This window comes from Populus euphratica, unplaced genomic scaffold, assembly GCF_000495115.2.
Source record: "Populus euphratica unplaced genomic scaffold, PopEup_1.0 scaffold318.1, whole genome shotgun sequence".
NCBI lineage: Eukaryota > Viridiplantae > Streptophyta > Magnoliopsida > Malpighiales > Salicaceae > Populus > Populus euphratica.
In genome coordinates this window covers 230,805-246,508 of record NW_011500003.1, presented here as the reverse complement: position 1 = coordinate 246,508, position 15,704 = coordinate 230,805, and the positions used below count along the sequence as shown (strand labels likewise).

Here is a 15,704-nt window from a genome sequence, read left to right as displayed (position 1 = left end):
CCAAACTTAGATTAAAATGAGAAAAAAGGAAACACAAATAGCTATACTAAGTATATTTTTCTAATTTAAAAATAGATTTTTAATGACATGCTTTTATTATTATTATTATTTTTATGCATGTCCCTCCCCCCACCAACCATATACTTGCCATTATATATACTATATAAATATAATGCGTGTTTTAAATTGGATTTGGTTTGAATTTTGATTCAAAAACAAAAGGACAAAGAAATTATAAAATCTTTTTTAAATTCTATCAAAACATTAATATAAAAAAAATTGAATAAAAAATCTATTTTTTTTAAGTACTGGTCAAATGATATTCATCAAATTCATATATAGATCATAAACATGTCAACGATCAAGTAGCACTTTTCAAAATGCAAATTATTCAAACCAAGAATTCTTCATCAGATTTTGTCATGATTCTTTGGAGGATGAATTTCTCATCATTTGGCCCAAATTACACAACAATATAAATTAATAAATAATCAAACAAACCTAGAAAATGGTGTGATCAACAAACCCAAAACCCAAATAGGCCTAAAAATATCCAAACTAAAGAAACAAATGGAAACTCAATCCAATAGGCCCAAACATTCTATCCAAATTTCATCCAGCCCATACATCCAATCCAACAGCACCAGCTCACGTGCAACGTGCGAACATATGTTATGGTTTTGAAGGGGTTTAACACTTCTCATCTTTCTCCTCCTCCTGTCTGTCAGTGTTTCCCTTCTTACAATCCTTAAAACCCCCACTACTCCCATGAAATGAATCAGGCCCCCCTTCAAATCTTTCTCAAAACCCTAAAAAAACCCTAACCCTAAATCATGATCATTCCAAAGCCCTTTTCTTCAAAAACCCTGCTTTCTCTCACTACAAAACCCCCTTCTTCTTCACAATTTTTATATTCTATTTTCATCTCTCACTTCTCAACGTCATCACTAACACCTCGCCACTCTCACTCTCACTCTCATTTTCATTCGGAATCGAAAAGTGTTAGGGTTTCAGTGTGGTGGGATTTTGAGAATTGCCATTTGCCAAGTGGGGTTAATGTCTATAGAGTTTCTCAAGCTATTACTGCAGCTGTTAGGGGTAATGGGATTAAAGGGCCTATTCAAATTACAGCTTTTGGTGATGTTTTGCAACTTTCAAGAGCTAATCAGGAAGCACTTTCTTCAACCGGGATCAACTTGGCTCACATTCCTAATGGTAGTTTTTTTTTTCCATTTTATAATTAAATTTTTCTGGATTTTGTGTATTCTTTTTATACTTAATGCTAGTTTCTTGTGGGGGCATGTGAAAAGAATTGGAATTGTGTGTTTTTTAAGTTGACGATTGAATGGATATGTAATGTATATTTGTGTTTGGTGAAATTGATTGTGAATATTTTTGTTTGATTCTGGCCCTTTTTTTTTATATTAAAGCTTCAAGCTTTTTGTGAATTTTTGTTGATTGGATTTCTTTTTTCTAATTTTGGAAGGGTTTATCTAGTAATGAAGTGAAAATAATTGGATTTGATCGTTAAAGTATTGCCTGTATGTGTTTGATGAAAGGTCAGAATGTCATATGGATTAAAAGGGGAAAAAAAATAAACTGATTTGTATTGTATTGCTGAATGTGAAAATGGGATGAATTTCTGCATATAATAGGAAAGAAAAGTGCTAAATGGTGTGCTGTTGCTGAAAAGTTAATATCTTCTGTGCTTAGAAAATTACAGGTTTGTTAGAATAGTTTTGAGTAGCTGAGAGTGTAGAATTAAATGTTTTGGGAGCCAGTAGGATTGTTTGATCTTCACAGAAAATACCTTCATGTCTTAAATGAACTCTCGTGCTCTAATGGCTCTCACACCTTTGCAAAATTGCTGGTTATGTAGGTGGAAAGAACAGTGCTGACAGGTCTCTTCTCATTGATCTTATGTGTTGGGTTTCCCAAAATCCACCACCTGCCCATCTTTTTCTGATTTCTGGTGATAGGGACTTTGCAAATGTTCTACACCGGTTGAGGATGAACAACTACAATATATTGCTTGCTACTAAAGATACTGCCCCAAGTGTTCTCTGCAGTGCTGCAAGCATCATGTGGCTGTGGAATTCTTTGGTCAAAGGGGAAAACCTATCTGGAAAGCATTTTAACCAACCCCCTGATGGTCCCTATGCCTCTTGGTATGGCTATTATAAGGGGCCTCTGGAAGACCCCTTTGCTGTTGTTGAGCAACCAATATGTTCAAAGGTTGAGGACATGCCTGAGGCTAGTTCAGAGCCTGCAGTTCGTCCAATTCCAAAAGCTGTTATGAAGAAAATCTGTCACATTTTGAGTTCATGTCCTAAAGGAATGTCAATTACTGACCTTCGAACAGAGTTGATGAAAAGTAAGGTGTCTGTCGATAAAGACTTGTATGGGTATAAAAAGTTCTCCCGCTTCCTTTTATCCATGCCACATATATTGAAGCTCAAGGACAATGGTGATGGTCAATTTAATGTACGTGGTGTCACTGTAAAAGCTCCCGAATCATTTCAGCCCAGTCTATGCAAGTCTATTCCTACTGCTATTGACAATGGAAGTCAACCCATTACCAGGTCTTCAAAGTCAAATAGTGAGGAAATTTCTGTTTCCGGACCTGTGGATGGGAAGTTGTCATTGCCTTCATCTCCTAAACTAAATTTGGAAGCACCGCCAACAAAAGCACAACAACCGTCTCCTCTTAATGAGAATGCTGTCAAAATGCATATTCAACAACTTCCAAAACAAATGGAACAGCTCCAACAGGCTCAGCCTCCAAAACAAATTGAACAGCCCCCTGCAGTTGCTGGTAAGGTTGAAATGGTTAATGCCAAGGTAATCAAGGATCATCCGCCTGCTGTGAAAGAACCAGTTTCTGCATCTGAAATGGGTTTTTTTAGGAAATTCTGGAGAAGATTGTTTGGTGGCAAGGATGATGGTGCAATGTTGGAAAGTGATAATGCTCTAGTGGAATCTCCTGGTGATAGCTTGATGAAGAAAAATGAGTACACTTTGAAAGAATGTGATCCTTCTGGTGAGAGCCCTAAAGAGAAAGTTGAGAAGAAAATTGTAAAAGCTCCAACTCAGGGTGATGATTTAGTGCATGCCATTGTGGAACCAACTTTGGAGAATAAAACTACTATACGTTTTGAACTACATGGTGAAATGCCAAAAAAAGGTCCAGGTTTATTTAACCGGATTTTGAATTGGTGTAAATTGCAGGCCAATAGTTCAGAAACATCAAATGATCAACCCACCGAAATACCTGAGCAGATAAACGGTCTTGCTGGAAAAACTGGGGTATTTTCTGAGCATTCTTTTTGGAGAGAGATGAAATCTTTTATTGACACGAAGAAGGGATCCCTCCTTATCTCACAATCAAGGACCAGGTTTGTGAATTTGACTTGCTTTACTGTTCTTTTTCTATGGTTCTGGTGATAGTTGCTAGTCAGCTACTTTACTTCTTTTGTTATCCAGTGGTTCAATTTCTTTCTTTCGAAATTTATTTCTTCACCAAAGTGAGGAGGTTAGAATATAAAACTAAAAACCGTGATACTGAATATAAAAGAGTTATTGTACCCGTACAGTGAGAACCTGAGAAGCATCAGGAATTGCATCACATTCATTTTATTATGATTTTTCTATTCGACCAACAAAACTTCCCAGCTTATTAAGACTCAGAAAACTGGCTAGGTTATGTCTTAAAATCTTTCTTTGTTATCCTGAGTTCCTGATACTTTTTATATGTAATGAATTCCTTAAATGGGCAAGTCTTTTCTTTCAATGTTCTTGAAGGGTTAATTTTTAGAGGGTAATGAAGATATTTTAATCTTAATGTTTACATAACCTTTAAGGTTAAATTACAACAACACATGATACGGAGACCACCCAAAATTTTGAAGATATTGCATAGACCCTCTTTTTTATCCAAATTGCCCTTGGTGTTTTTAAAATTTCCTTGCTATTTAAAGGGGATGGTTCTGGCTACAAAAAGGGAATCATTCATTGTAATATTTGTTTAATGTGGAAAGGTTTTCTTGTCGAATCATCAAACTTTTGTGTGGTCCGTGTAATTTCACAACACTTTAGGGGTTATTTTAATTTTCTGTAGACTTGAAATGAAACAATTCAAAAATTGCAACTTTTGGTTTGGTGCTTTTGTTCCGAGCAAGAAGGTTATTTTGCAAGAATTCCAGTATCTTGCACGTCCTTTATCTTGCAAATGTTAGTGGGTTTCTAAGGTGGCATTATTTGGCTAATATGCCATGTCATAGCCACATAAGAGACACATCAACACCACTTTAGCTTCTTCAGTATTACGTGTTTAAAACCTTCTGCATTGAGTTGAAAAGCATTGAAAGACATGGCGCAAATTATTATTTTTTTGCTCTTTTTTTTTTATTTATTTATATCAGATATCAGCAAGTTCAAACAGTTGTATCAAACCTAAATAATGAACAATGGCAAATAACATTTTCTGTGTTCGCTATTCACTTTTGTAGTTATTATTGGAAATATATTTATTCCATTTGTAATTGTTACTATAAGTTTTAATAGTAAGCTTCAATGATGAAGAATTGAGTTAGCTCTTTTTCATATGTTGCATTTTTTATTTGAGAAAAGTTAATCATACTTTGATTGTAGACTAAACTCTAAGGAAATTGGAGCGACAAGTTCCAAAATGATCACCAAATGAGAAAATTCCAAACAATGAGATGCCATTCTGCATTTTCCTTGTAATTTATCATTTTGGCCTTTTATTTGGCAACTTGGATTTTGATTCTTTCAACTCTAGTGAATTTGTTATAGTTGATATTAACATCAATTTTGATGTCTAGAACATGAGAAAAGAAGAAGAAAAACAGAGGTTGCAGTCAGTATCATATGTTAATGCTTCTCTCTCTGTGATTTGTCAGGGAACAGATAGCACGAAATCTGCTGAAGGAAGGACCTTTGGTTCTTAGATCTCACAATGAAAGCGATGTCCTTCAACTGGTGGACATGATAATATCAGAGAAGAAATGGGTGGAAGAATTTCCATTTGAAGCTTTCCCTTTCAAGCCCACTCGGTTTGCTGCACAGAGTACTGTGGGTGATTCTCCTGCTTCAAATGGACTGAGTTCCATGTTTTTGAGCTCCCTATCACAGTCTAACTTGCAGAGACAGTCAGGACATGAAGGGGATAAAAAGATTCAGAACATTTCTCACACTGGAATGTCCTCACCTTTCTCTGATGAAAAGCCTTCTGCAAGGTCTAGAAGTGAGATATTAGGTGACTGTCAAAAGCTTGTGAAAGAGATATTGAAGGAATTTCCAGGAGGATATAATATGGGCAGCTTTAGAAAGCTGTTCCTTGAGAGGTATGGCTATAACCTCAATGCTAAAAAGCTTGGTTACCCAAAGTTGGCATCCTTGCTTCAGATAATGCCTGGGGTAGAAATAGAATCCAATTATATTATTCCTAGCAATGAAATGGCTAAGCGATCAAGCACTGGTAGAACTGTCCTTAATAATACCTATCCTAGATCAGCCAGTTCAGACAGCGAATTATCAGATGCATCAAAGAAGGATGATGAATCAGACTCTACATGGGAAGAACTTGGTCCTGTTGACAATTCTATTTATGGCAAAGAGGCAAACGAATCAGCGTCAAGGATGAAAGGAATAGGTGAAAGTGTGAAGCAACCATCCCCTGATTATGAATATCCTCTCTCAGATGATGAATTTTCAGATTCAGAAAAGGAGTCTGGGAAGGTAACTCGGCCTGGAGGGAAAGTAAAGCCTGCATTTAAAGATGTAAACAGCGCATTACTGCAAATGCTTGATTCATGGTACAGCAGTAATGAAGGTGATATTAAGAACAAGCCAGAAAATCCGAAAAGCATGCTTGATTCGTCCACAAATGGTTTCCAGTCATCTGATTCTTCTGTTGCCGATCTGGTTGAGAATAAAAATGAAGTGGTAGTCGACAGCATATTAAGTAGTTTGAAGAAATCAAAGAAGCCTAGGATGGGAGCTTGATTGTTCTCAAGGACTAAACGCAACCAGGGTCTTCTTCCTACGGATTGTTAGCACTTACAGAGGTGAGATTCATTCTATTAGTATTTATCTGGGAGTTCTAGACACAAGCTGGGGCTTTATACGCTATAGTTTCATTCTTTTTTTGCAGTAAGTGCTTCCAAGGTTGGATAATCGATGCCATGGAAAGGCTCCATTAATTTTTGTGAATGAGGAGCTATTTTCTTCCTCATGTACCTGATAAATCTCGGATCACAGTTTATACACGCAGCCCTTTAGTTTCGTTCATGCCTTTTATAGGGTTTCACCTGGGAAGGACATATCGTGCTTTAGATTATGATATGAGAAGGGGCCTTGTCGTCGGGTGCTTGAGATTATGACATGAAAAAGGACCTTAGGTCACTGAGGACATGTCCTCTCGAGACTTGAGATTTCAAGGTCAACACGCAAGCACATATGCCCTGCTAACGGAGGATTGACTTCAGGTTTGTTAATGAGGCAGTGTTTATTTTCACGGCAGTACCGAATTTTTGAAAAATTTTAATTTTTTTAATTTTTCTTTGATTTTAATATACTAATATTAAAAATAATTTTTATTATTTTGATGTATTTTTAAATAAAAAATATAATTTTAAAAAAAATTATTTTTATAATATTAAACATTATTTTAATGTGGTGAGATATGATTGAAATTGTAACGTTTTTGTTATCTAACTATAATTTTAAAAATATTTGATTAATTAATATATATTATAAATTTAAATAATTTTTATTGAAAATTAAACTTTAATTATGAAAAAATTATAATGTATTTTTTTCAGAAAAACTACTGTACTACCAGGATCACTAGGTTATTTAGTAGATCAAAATTAATTATTTTTATTAAAATATTTAAAACAGGCGATGATTTATTGAAATTAGAAAAAAAATTAATTATTTTGCAATCAATCAACATCGAGGGCTGTAACACAACTGTTCTTACAAAATAATTTAGTGCGTGCATTAAACATGATAATGTGTGGTCAACACATTATCCAAAGATAAACAGCCAAAAAGTCTCTCGTCGAACCTTATCCAAAGTGATCTCGCTTTAAATCTTATATATATAAATCATAAATCTAGAAGGTTGGTATATTTAAATTTAAAAATTAAAATTAAAATGATATTATTTTAATAAAAAAATTAATAAATTAATTGTTAAGTTTTAATTGGGTCAGATTCGGTTGATTAAGTTAATTTATTTAATTTTTTAATTATTTTTCAAACTTGAACCATTTTAGGTCTCGTAGAAATAATCAAGTTTTGAATTGATATCCCACGTTTTAAATTTTCAAATTGACTTAATTTTTTTGTTTTTTTATTTTATTTTAGGGTTTGATTAGTTACACACAATTAACCTTGCATAATACATAATAATTAATAGAAGCCTGGCCACGAGCTCTAGTACACAGCTGTTGAATTTGGTACTCATGAAAATGAAACGAGTATATAATTCTTTAATCCTTCGATTCCAAATGTGATTATAACTTAATCATTTATGTCTAAGAAATTATAATTTAGTCCCTTGAATATTATTGACCCATTGTTTTATTAAAACATTTGCCAGTTTCTAAATACCAAATGTGCCCTTTGAAAATTTCATTTCTTAGTGGAAAACCAATTACAATTATAAGGTTCAAGTAAAATATTGTAGAAATTCACAATAAAATATTATAAAAATCTATAATATTTAAATTTATTTTTATTTTTATCCCTAAACTTGTATTTTTTTAGCAGCAGCAAGGAACAAATTCGATAAAAGAGGATTAAAGTATAACACAAGAAGAAATTCCCATGACCATTCTCAAATTCACAAGAAAAAGTTTAGTCCATATACTTTTCTTTTTCTTGCTCTTAGTCCTTTAAGTTTTTGTAATCTTGATTTTGATCCAAAAATTTATTTTTTTAATATTTTAGTCCTTGTATTTGAGATAAGAAAGAGAAACTCATCAAAAAATAACCAAAAAAAAAACGAAAGTTGATGAATAATCACCTTTTTAACTATGAATTTTACTATTCTTGTGTCAATCAATTTCATTTAACAAAAAAATAATACTGGTGTTTTCATATAAATATACCTAAAAAATGGATCATTGTCTTTAAATTATATTCCTAAATTAAATTATGTATTTTTTATTGATTTATAGATTAGCAGATTTTTTTCATAAAATTTAACTCTACCCATTTAAGGAAAGTAAGCATGTCAATTCCTAATCATAATGTATTTTTTTTTTATCTTTTGAGCTATTAAGTCAATCAAAAGAACTTTATTTTAATTTTTAAGTTAAAGTAACATTATTTTTTAATTAATTAGAATATTAATTAAATCCACCAAGTTATAAATTAACCCTGAATATTTTACCGTAAACTTTCAAACAATTTTATTAGAAACAATCATATTAAATAACAGTGCTCAAATTCAGAATCGAGCATTATCATTCCACAATTTTTCTTTAAACAAACACAATTTCTAGTTAATTGGTTGCCATCTTCTTTCTTCATTGAAAATAGCCACACATCTTCTCTGAAAAGAGATTACAAAGTTGAAATTGATCTTCGAAATTGTTCTGTATTTTCCAACAAAAATGTCAGGACGCTGGCAAAAAATGGCAAGTATTTTGGCATTGCTACCAGATGATTTGTGCACATATCTCATTTACTCTTCAAATTAAAGAGCTTAACAGAGGAAGAAAACTTTTCTCTCATGCCTTTCTTCATTTGTAGTTCAATATTCTGGTGCCTATCCTAGACATAGAAAACCATACCAATCCATCTCGAACTTGGAGGTTAAACTCTACCACAAAGATGGTTAAATTCTACCGCCACTAATCCATCTCGAATTTGGTAGCTAAACTCTACCGCCATGAAGATGGCTAGATGCCAAGATGATGATAAAAAGCTTAACACCTTTTTCAGGAGGCGCTGGAGCTGACAAAGGGCTTCTTTCTGCCTTGGCTGAGTAATATAATGTGCATTAATAAACTCTTGAGCAATTTACTGATTCAGTCTTGGGCAGCTTATGCCCTAGGATCAACCTTGCAGTACAAGCCTTGGGGACTAAGGTTGAAGATAAGGAAACAGCTATGCAGTCGAACTTTCTGGCTTGAAATAAGTTAAAGAATACAGCTAGTTCATAGAAAAGATTTTTCAATAAAAAATTGAAACCCGTCTAAACTAATAATTTTAGGGTATTCCAGGAAAGCAGCCTCCATTCTCCAACAGGAAGCCATGGACACATGGTAGGGTGATTTCACTTGCATTTCTCAAGCAAGTACCCCTCCATTCTTTTCTAAGAAAATAATAATAAGATAATGGCTGGTGCAATCCAATTTCCACCACCTTTCCTCTCACCAACAATCTAATCCTCACCATATAGGACCAAGCCACTGAGCTTTAATAATCATTATCCTAGCTCAGCATCTAGTGTATTGTTATCTTCTGTAAGAGAAATAAGCTATTTCATTTTTCTAGCCTAAAATAATGATGAAAGGAACCAGACAGCACCACAAGAACTTCATCTATGCCTAAAAACAATGCCTAACTAGTCTCATCACTCACACGGAGTTTGCCAATGAGAACCTCAACAATAATCTACTTTTCTATGAGCTTCTGTTAGGGTTCCTTCTATGATGAGGCAAATGCAAGCAACTTGCTTTTTTTCCCCCTTTTGTTTCAAATGAGAACCTCAAAACTATATTTTCCAACGAGCTATTTTAAGGGTTTTTTCTTATCATAAAGAAAATTAGAGAAAAAAAGTTTTCTCCCCTTAAAGAAACAATATAAATGGATAAAATGGACTCAGGCTTTCCTGTGTCCCCCCCACAAGTCCCTTGAATTTTAGGTATGGAGGTCAATGTGTGATCTCTTTGCCAAAATCACCAGTGCCTCCCTTGATGAGAACCACCAGCACCTCTGTTCTTTGGAAAGAAGGTGTTCTTATTCTTGGGTTTTGGTATCTCGTGAATGTCCATCACTTGAATCGTTCTTTGTTTTTTGGCTTCACAAAGCAAAGCAGCACGACACCAATTACCAATCAGTGACACTGCAATTTGAACTTTCAGACAACCAAATTCAAACAGAAAACAAAGAACAGAAATCAAACCATTTTCAGCTTCTTTATAATTCGCTTGAAGCCTTTTCCTTGCCGAGGCAAGCCTTTGATCAGCATCAAAATTGCTTGCTTTCGGTTGTTCTCTTTGTCTCTACAAAACCATAGATACCAAGTAAATGAAAAATTCTGTGACTAATTTAAATTTACTATTTGGAATGCTCTTGCTCTTGTTTTGATTCTTTTAGACAAGTATAAATGCATGCATAAGCTTCAAAGTGTCCTATCAAGTCTACATTTCTCAGCAACCAAACAAAAGACTCTCCTTCAGAACACTTGATACCTGTACATTGTGAGGAGCGGGTGAAGATGCAGGGAATGGTTTTGGAGTAGGTTTGGTCGGAGCTTGGTTTCGAGGAGCTGGTTTTGGTTTTCTTTCAGGTTCGGAATTATTCCTATCTGATCCAGAACTCCCATCTACACAAGACATTAGCAAAAGAAGGGAAACAAACAACAGGTTAATCAAATTTAAAATAAGGAGAATGAAAGATGGACCAAATCCAGCTTTGAATCTGATTCTTCACTCACTGTGAGGGTTGGGAGAGTAAGCAAAATCAGGAACCTAACAAAAAGAACAGAATCTTAGAAAGCAAACAAAAGAGAGAATTTTTGAAAATTTCAACAACTTTTCAACGGCAAGGAAAGATTGTCTTTCACCTGGTGATGACCATTCTGGGGAATCTTCAGCTGAGGTGAGTCCCCATCAGCTGCAGAAACATACTTGTTAACTTCCATTTGTAACTCATTAACCCGTTCAATGTTATTCTCTATTACACTTTAATATCAATTTTCCCAGAAATGCAAAATTGAGAATGAACTACTGGATGATGATGATGATGAATGTTACCCATTAAACCAGAGGATGCATGCTCTCCTTGTGGATTCAACCTGACCCAATCATCTACAATTTCTTTCCATTTTCTGAGCACGATCACAAGGACACCAAAAATCAAAACATGTTAACTACTACTTAATTCAATCAGATAACACAAGAAAGATAACCTTGAGCTGCTAGAAACTCATACTATCTACAACTTTGCATCTTCAATACCTGACAAGTTGCTTCACTAATCTCCTAACATCATTAGATGGATGTTTTCGCAATCGATTCACATGCCTCCCAATATCAGTCTCCTAAAGATAAAAAAAAAATAAAGTCACCAGAAAATTAATTAAAAGACTTCACTAACAAGAACAAACGCCACAACAACAAGTACAATATAAGTTCAAAAATTGTTCAGACCATCACCTTAAGTGCCTGAAATGTAATATCCATATCTGCTAAACTTTGAAGCAAATCAACCAACGAATCTTCAGGCTAAAACAAAACCAAATACCAAAGTCAAACCACAAAAACAAACACCCCCAATAGAAAAACAGCAAACAACAACAGAGAACCAGAACCTGGTCAATATCTTCAAGCTGTTGCTTAATATCCAAAATCTTCTTTGGCTCATCATCAAACAACCCTCCATATGGATCGAATTCATCATCACCATCACCATTAACAGACCTTGGTGTAACAGGAGAATCTGCAGTTACCCTTCTCCCCTTCTCTTCTTCATGGCTACTCTCCTTCTCTACAAGACCCTTTATTTCATCCCCATTACTAGTATTGTTCATATTAATGTCATTAAGACTCCTGTCCCTACATCTACTACATGAGCTTGATGACGCAAATAACCTCTCCACAATATCATTTCTCCTTCTCTTCAATTCAGACCCAAAATCCAATGAAGCCACAACAATTGCTGTATCAATGAAAGTCCAAACATCAACACCTGAACTCTCCAATATGGATCTAAAATCATCAATATCCATTATCTCTTTCTCTCCCTCCCTCAAGATCAAACTTTAATTCTTGAGAAATTCAACAAAGTTTTAATATTTATATCTTTATACCTCTATGACCTGCCAAAAATATAGATGAATGGGCTTTTCTGTTTCTAGTAACAGAAAAAAACCGAACGCATCATCAACAGATCTAGACAAGATTATGATACACAACAGCAAATTTGGACAAGGCAATAACAAAAAAAAAAACTTTGCTTTAAACAAGACCCATTTCAGATCTAGCCCTCCAAACTTGTATCAAAAAGCTTCACAAAGCTTTTCTTAATCAAATAACAAGCTTTCAAACAATAAAAGCTTGTCCTTTTGTATCAATGGAGGTGAAAGATTTCAGCTTGAGAAGGAAGTTCTGAGGAGAAAGAAGGGGAGCTGAAAAGAGTTGGAAAAGAAACTTCTTTGATAGTATTGATGTCTTTCTCTTGTTGGGTGGTGAGTGCTTAATGGCATAGGAAATTCTTTTCTTTTTCTTTTATTTGCTGGACACTCGAGACAAGATATGGTATATTCTTTTGTAAAATAAAGATGGGTCTTTCTGTTTGTGTTTCATGCTTTTATCTCTATCCATTTGATTTTGGGTTTAGCTGACCGATGCCATGCTATTGTTTGGTCTCCTATTCAAAAAGAGGCAACTTTGGCTTGTCGTGGAACAGTAGATGGATAGACAAAGAGGAGGGAGAGATAGTTGCTTTCTTTCAATGATGATGAAGACTGTTTTTACTTTTACTTCAGGCGGGTGTCGAGGTTGGAACTGGTGGAATTCTATGGCTTGGGAAAGATTCCGTACTGTGAAGTGTGTGTGCACAGCTAGGATTTTGTTTTGTTTCTGTTTTGTTAGTAGTAAAACAGGATGCCATGGTGACCGTGCCTCTGTCCTGGTGATAGAAAGGTTGCCTTTTTGGGAACCAAAGCAGCCTGATGCTATTTCGAGTCCAGGCCCAGCAAAGCTCCGTTCATCATTACCGTGGCATGACTGAAAGTGTATAAAGGATATTTTTTTACAGTAGATTTTTTTTTGAAATATATTAAAATAATTTTTTTATTTTTTAAATTTATCTCTAGTATTAATATATTAAAACAGTGTAAAAATATTTAAAAAATAATCCAAAACTAAAAATATTTTAAATTTTTTTAAAAATATAATTGAACCGCAATGCTTCCTAATTTTTATGGTTATATTTTAAAAAATATTTTAATATTTTAATAAATTTAAAAAATATATATGTTTGGTTAAAATTATTATGAAATAGATTTTTACATATAAAATAAATAAAAAATAATTTTTTATAAATAAAAAATATATTATTTTCACTTCTATAAAACCAAGATTTAAAACGAAATTATATATAGAATTCAATGAAAAAAAATAATTATTTAACTAACCGAGCAATTTTATCTTTGGATCAAAAACAAAAATTATCTCAACCGGCCTCTAAAGCTTCTTGTTTGATATTGTAATTTGCTATGTATGAAAATACTTAAATTTGACCACAATTTTAAAATTTATTTGGTTTTATTTTAATTTTAAATTATGGTAAAATCTTGGGTTTGAGAAAAATTATAATTTTTTTTAATTATAATTATAAAAATATCTAAAGCTAAACAGTCATTAAAATTATAATCTAAATATGTAATAATTAAATCAATGGTTGAATTTTCACGGTCATCTTAGCTTGTGTTCTAAGTTGTGAATTAGGAAAGTTTATCTATAAATCAATCAACAAGAAAAATCAAATTATTATTTAAAAAAAATTCAAATTATTATTTAAAAAAAAAACTGAAATGATTTTGTTAAAATAAAAACAACTTTGATAAAAAAAAAAATAATTCAAAATTAAACATGACACCGCCCAGGTTTTATGAATATGAAAGAGAGAGAGAAATTGGTCACTGATCCATGATTCCATAGCAATAATATCTATGCTTATTTCTTATTAAATGTTATATATCTAAACAGAATTCTATCATTCATTTTTTTTATTTATTATTCTCTTGTCCTTAAAGTTAGTAATCAGCTGTGCTTTATTTAATCTGCATACATCAAACCCACAAATGAATCAATTTCTACCCATGCAAAATGTACATAAATAAATATATTATCACAAAAATAAAATCATGCACGATATAAAATCCACTAATAAATAATAAATAAATGATTTTGAAAATTTGCAATATTGTTAATGGAAATATTCTTCTCTCTAAACTTGTAAGATATGCCAACGCTCTAAAAACTTTGAATTGAAGTTATTAAATTTAATCCAATCTAAAAACTAGTTTAAAATCCAGTTAAATAGGTTAACAAAAATTAATTCATATCAATTTAAAATTAAAAAGGATAAAATTATTTTATTTTATTTTTTAAAATTAAATTAATTTTTAACTAGGTTACTCAGGTTTTATCATGCTAACTTTTATCTAATTTATCTTCATCTTGAAATCAAGCTCTAATTAAATTTTTTATTAACAAAACATCAAATAAACTTTTACAATAAAGTCAATTTTAATGACATTGGTTTAAACTTTTTTTTAACATAGATATCTGGGTTAATGTATGCACACCTTGACTAATAATATTAGGTTAAACCTTTTAATTGCTTAAATTATTTAAAAAGTTTCAACGCACATGCAAGGCATCATTAATCATTCTTTCAATTAGCTTACTGTGCCTTGTAATTTCAATGCAAAACATCTCCATGCTTGGAGTTGAAACTCTTGATTGGCATTTGGGGTAAGATATTCTAAGCATTGTTGTTAAAATAATAAGATAACTTGTAAAATTATCTGATTTATAAATTAACATGTATCTCATGTATAAAATTAGATTTAAAATCTAAAACTTAGTAAAATCAAGCTTGACTTATGTAAGATCAATAAACTTGATCTGATTTTATAATTTTATTAAATTTATGATATGAATCAAGTCTAGTCTAAATTTGACCTTAAAATTTTACTAATCAATTTTACAAGATCAAATATATCTCTCAAACCGTGTGTCGCACTTCGAAAAATCCGCATAGCATCGCCTGACGATTTGTTTTTGTTATTATTTGTGTTTTGCTTGATTCTTTGGAGTCGCCACTTAGTATTATAGTTACTAGAAACCTATGGTCTACGAGAGTCTGAGTAAGGGACTGATTGTGCAAGAGGAAGACACATCACCCCTAGTGCACCCTATCTTAGGTAAGCTGCATTATTTGTTTGACTGTTCTTCTAGGTCAAGTTTTTATTCGTTGTTCTTTTCTAAGGTTTAAGGCAGATCTCCTTTCATGAAGGAGTCTCAACCTCTTTGGGTTAAATCCTAACCATTCTAAAGTCTAAATTTTAAAATTGCCTTTATTTATACCTTGTATCTTTAATACCCGAGGGTGTACTTTATCGTGTAATTTTACACCCCACAAATACTAAAGTCTGCATCTTAATCCTAAAACAGGGGTTAAAAAAAAGGAAAAAAAAGTTTTTGATATTTTAGCCAGACCTTAACGGATAATCATAAACTAGTTATGATATCCATTTTCTTGGATTTTTAAATCATGAAAAAAGATTTAATTTTTTTTATTTTGAAACATGCTTGAAAAATCCTTGAGGATTTGGTCGTATGCAAATAAATATTTTTTTTGTTGTTTGAATATTTCAATACTGGACTTGTATCTTAACATGTAAATATACAACCCAATATTAAGCAAAC

General features: G+C 32.7%; 2 protein-coding genes across 3 annotated transcripts; one reads left to right on the top strand and one right to left on the bottom strand.

Annotated features, from left to right (window-relative positions):
• Positions 1-685: 685 nt before the first annotated feature.
• Positions 686-6,406, top strand: LOC105140986 (uncharacterized). Of its 2 annotated transcripts, XR_845283.1 has the most exons (4): positions 686-1,215; positions 1,880-3,395; positions 4,923-6,089; positions 6,176-6,406. XR_845283.1 is itself a non-coding variant. In XM_011048039.1 (3 exons), exons 1-3 carry the CDS (start codon positions 834-836, stop codon positions 6,025-6,027), a joined length of 3,003 nt encoding a protein of 1,000 aa, XP_011046341.1. In that variant the 5' UTR covers positions 686-833; the 3' UTR covers positions 6,028-6,406. The 2 variants fall into 2 exon arrangements, 1 of the variants encoding a protein (XP_011046341.1); XM_011048039.1 differs by having other exon boundaries at positions 4,923-6,406.
• Positions 6,407-8,535: 2,129 nt separating this feature from the next.
• Positions 8,536-12,792, bottom strand: LOC105140985 (probable mediator of RNA polymerase II transcription subunit 26c). The gene is made up of 9 exons (XM_011048038.1): positions 11,576-12,792; positions 11,421-11,489; positions 11,223-11,305; positions 11,019-11,092; positions 10,829-10,878; positions 10,700-10,733; positions 10,455-10,588; positions 10,166-10,265; positions 8,536-10,060 (listed from the first exon to the last, which is right to left on the bottom strand). The coding sequence occupies exons 1-9, from the start codon at positions 11,990-11,992 to the stop codon at positions 9,939-9,941; spliced, it is 1,083 nt and encodes a 360-aa protein (XP_011046340.1). The 5' UTR covers positions 11,993-12,792; the 3' UTR covers positions 8,536-9,938.
• Positions 12,793-15,704: the final 2,912 nt, after the last annotated feature.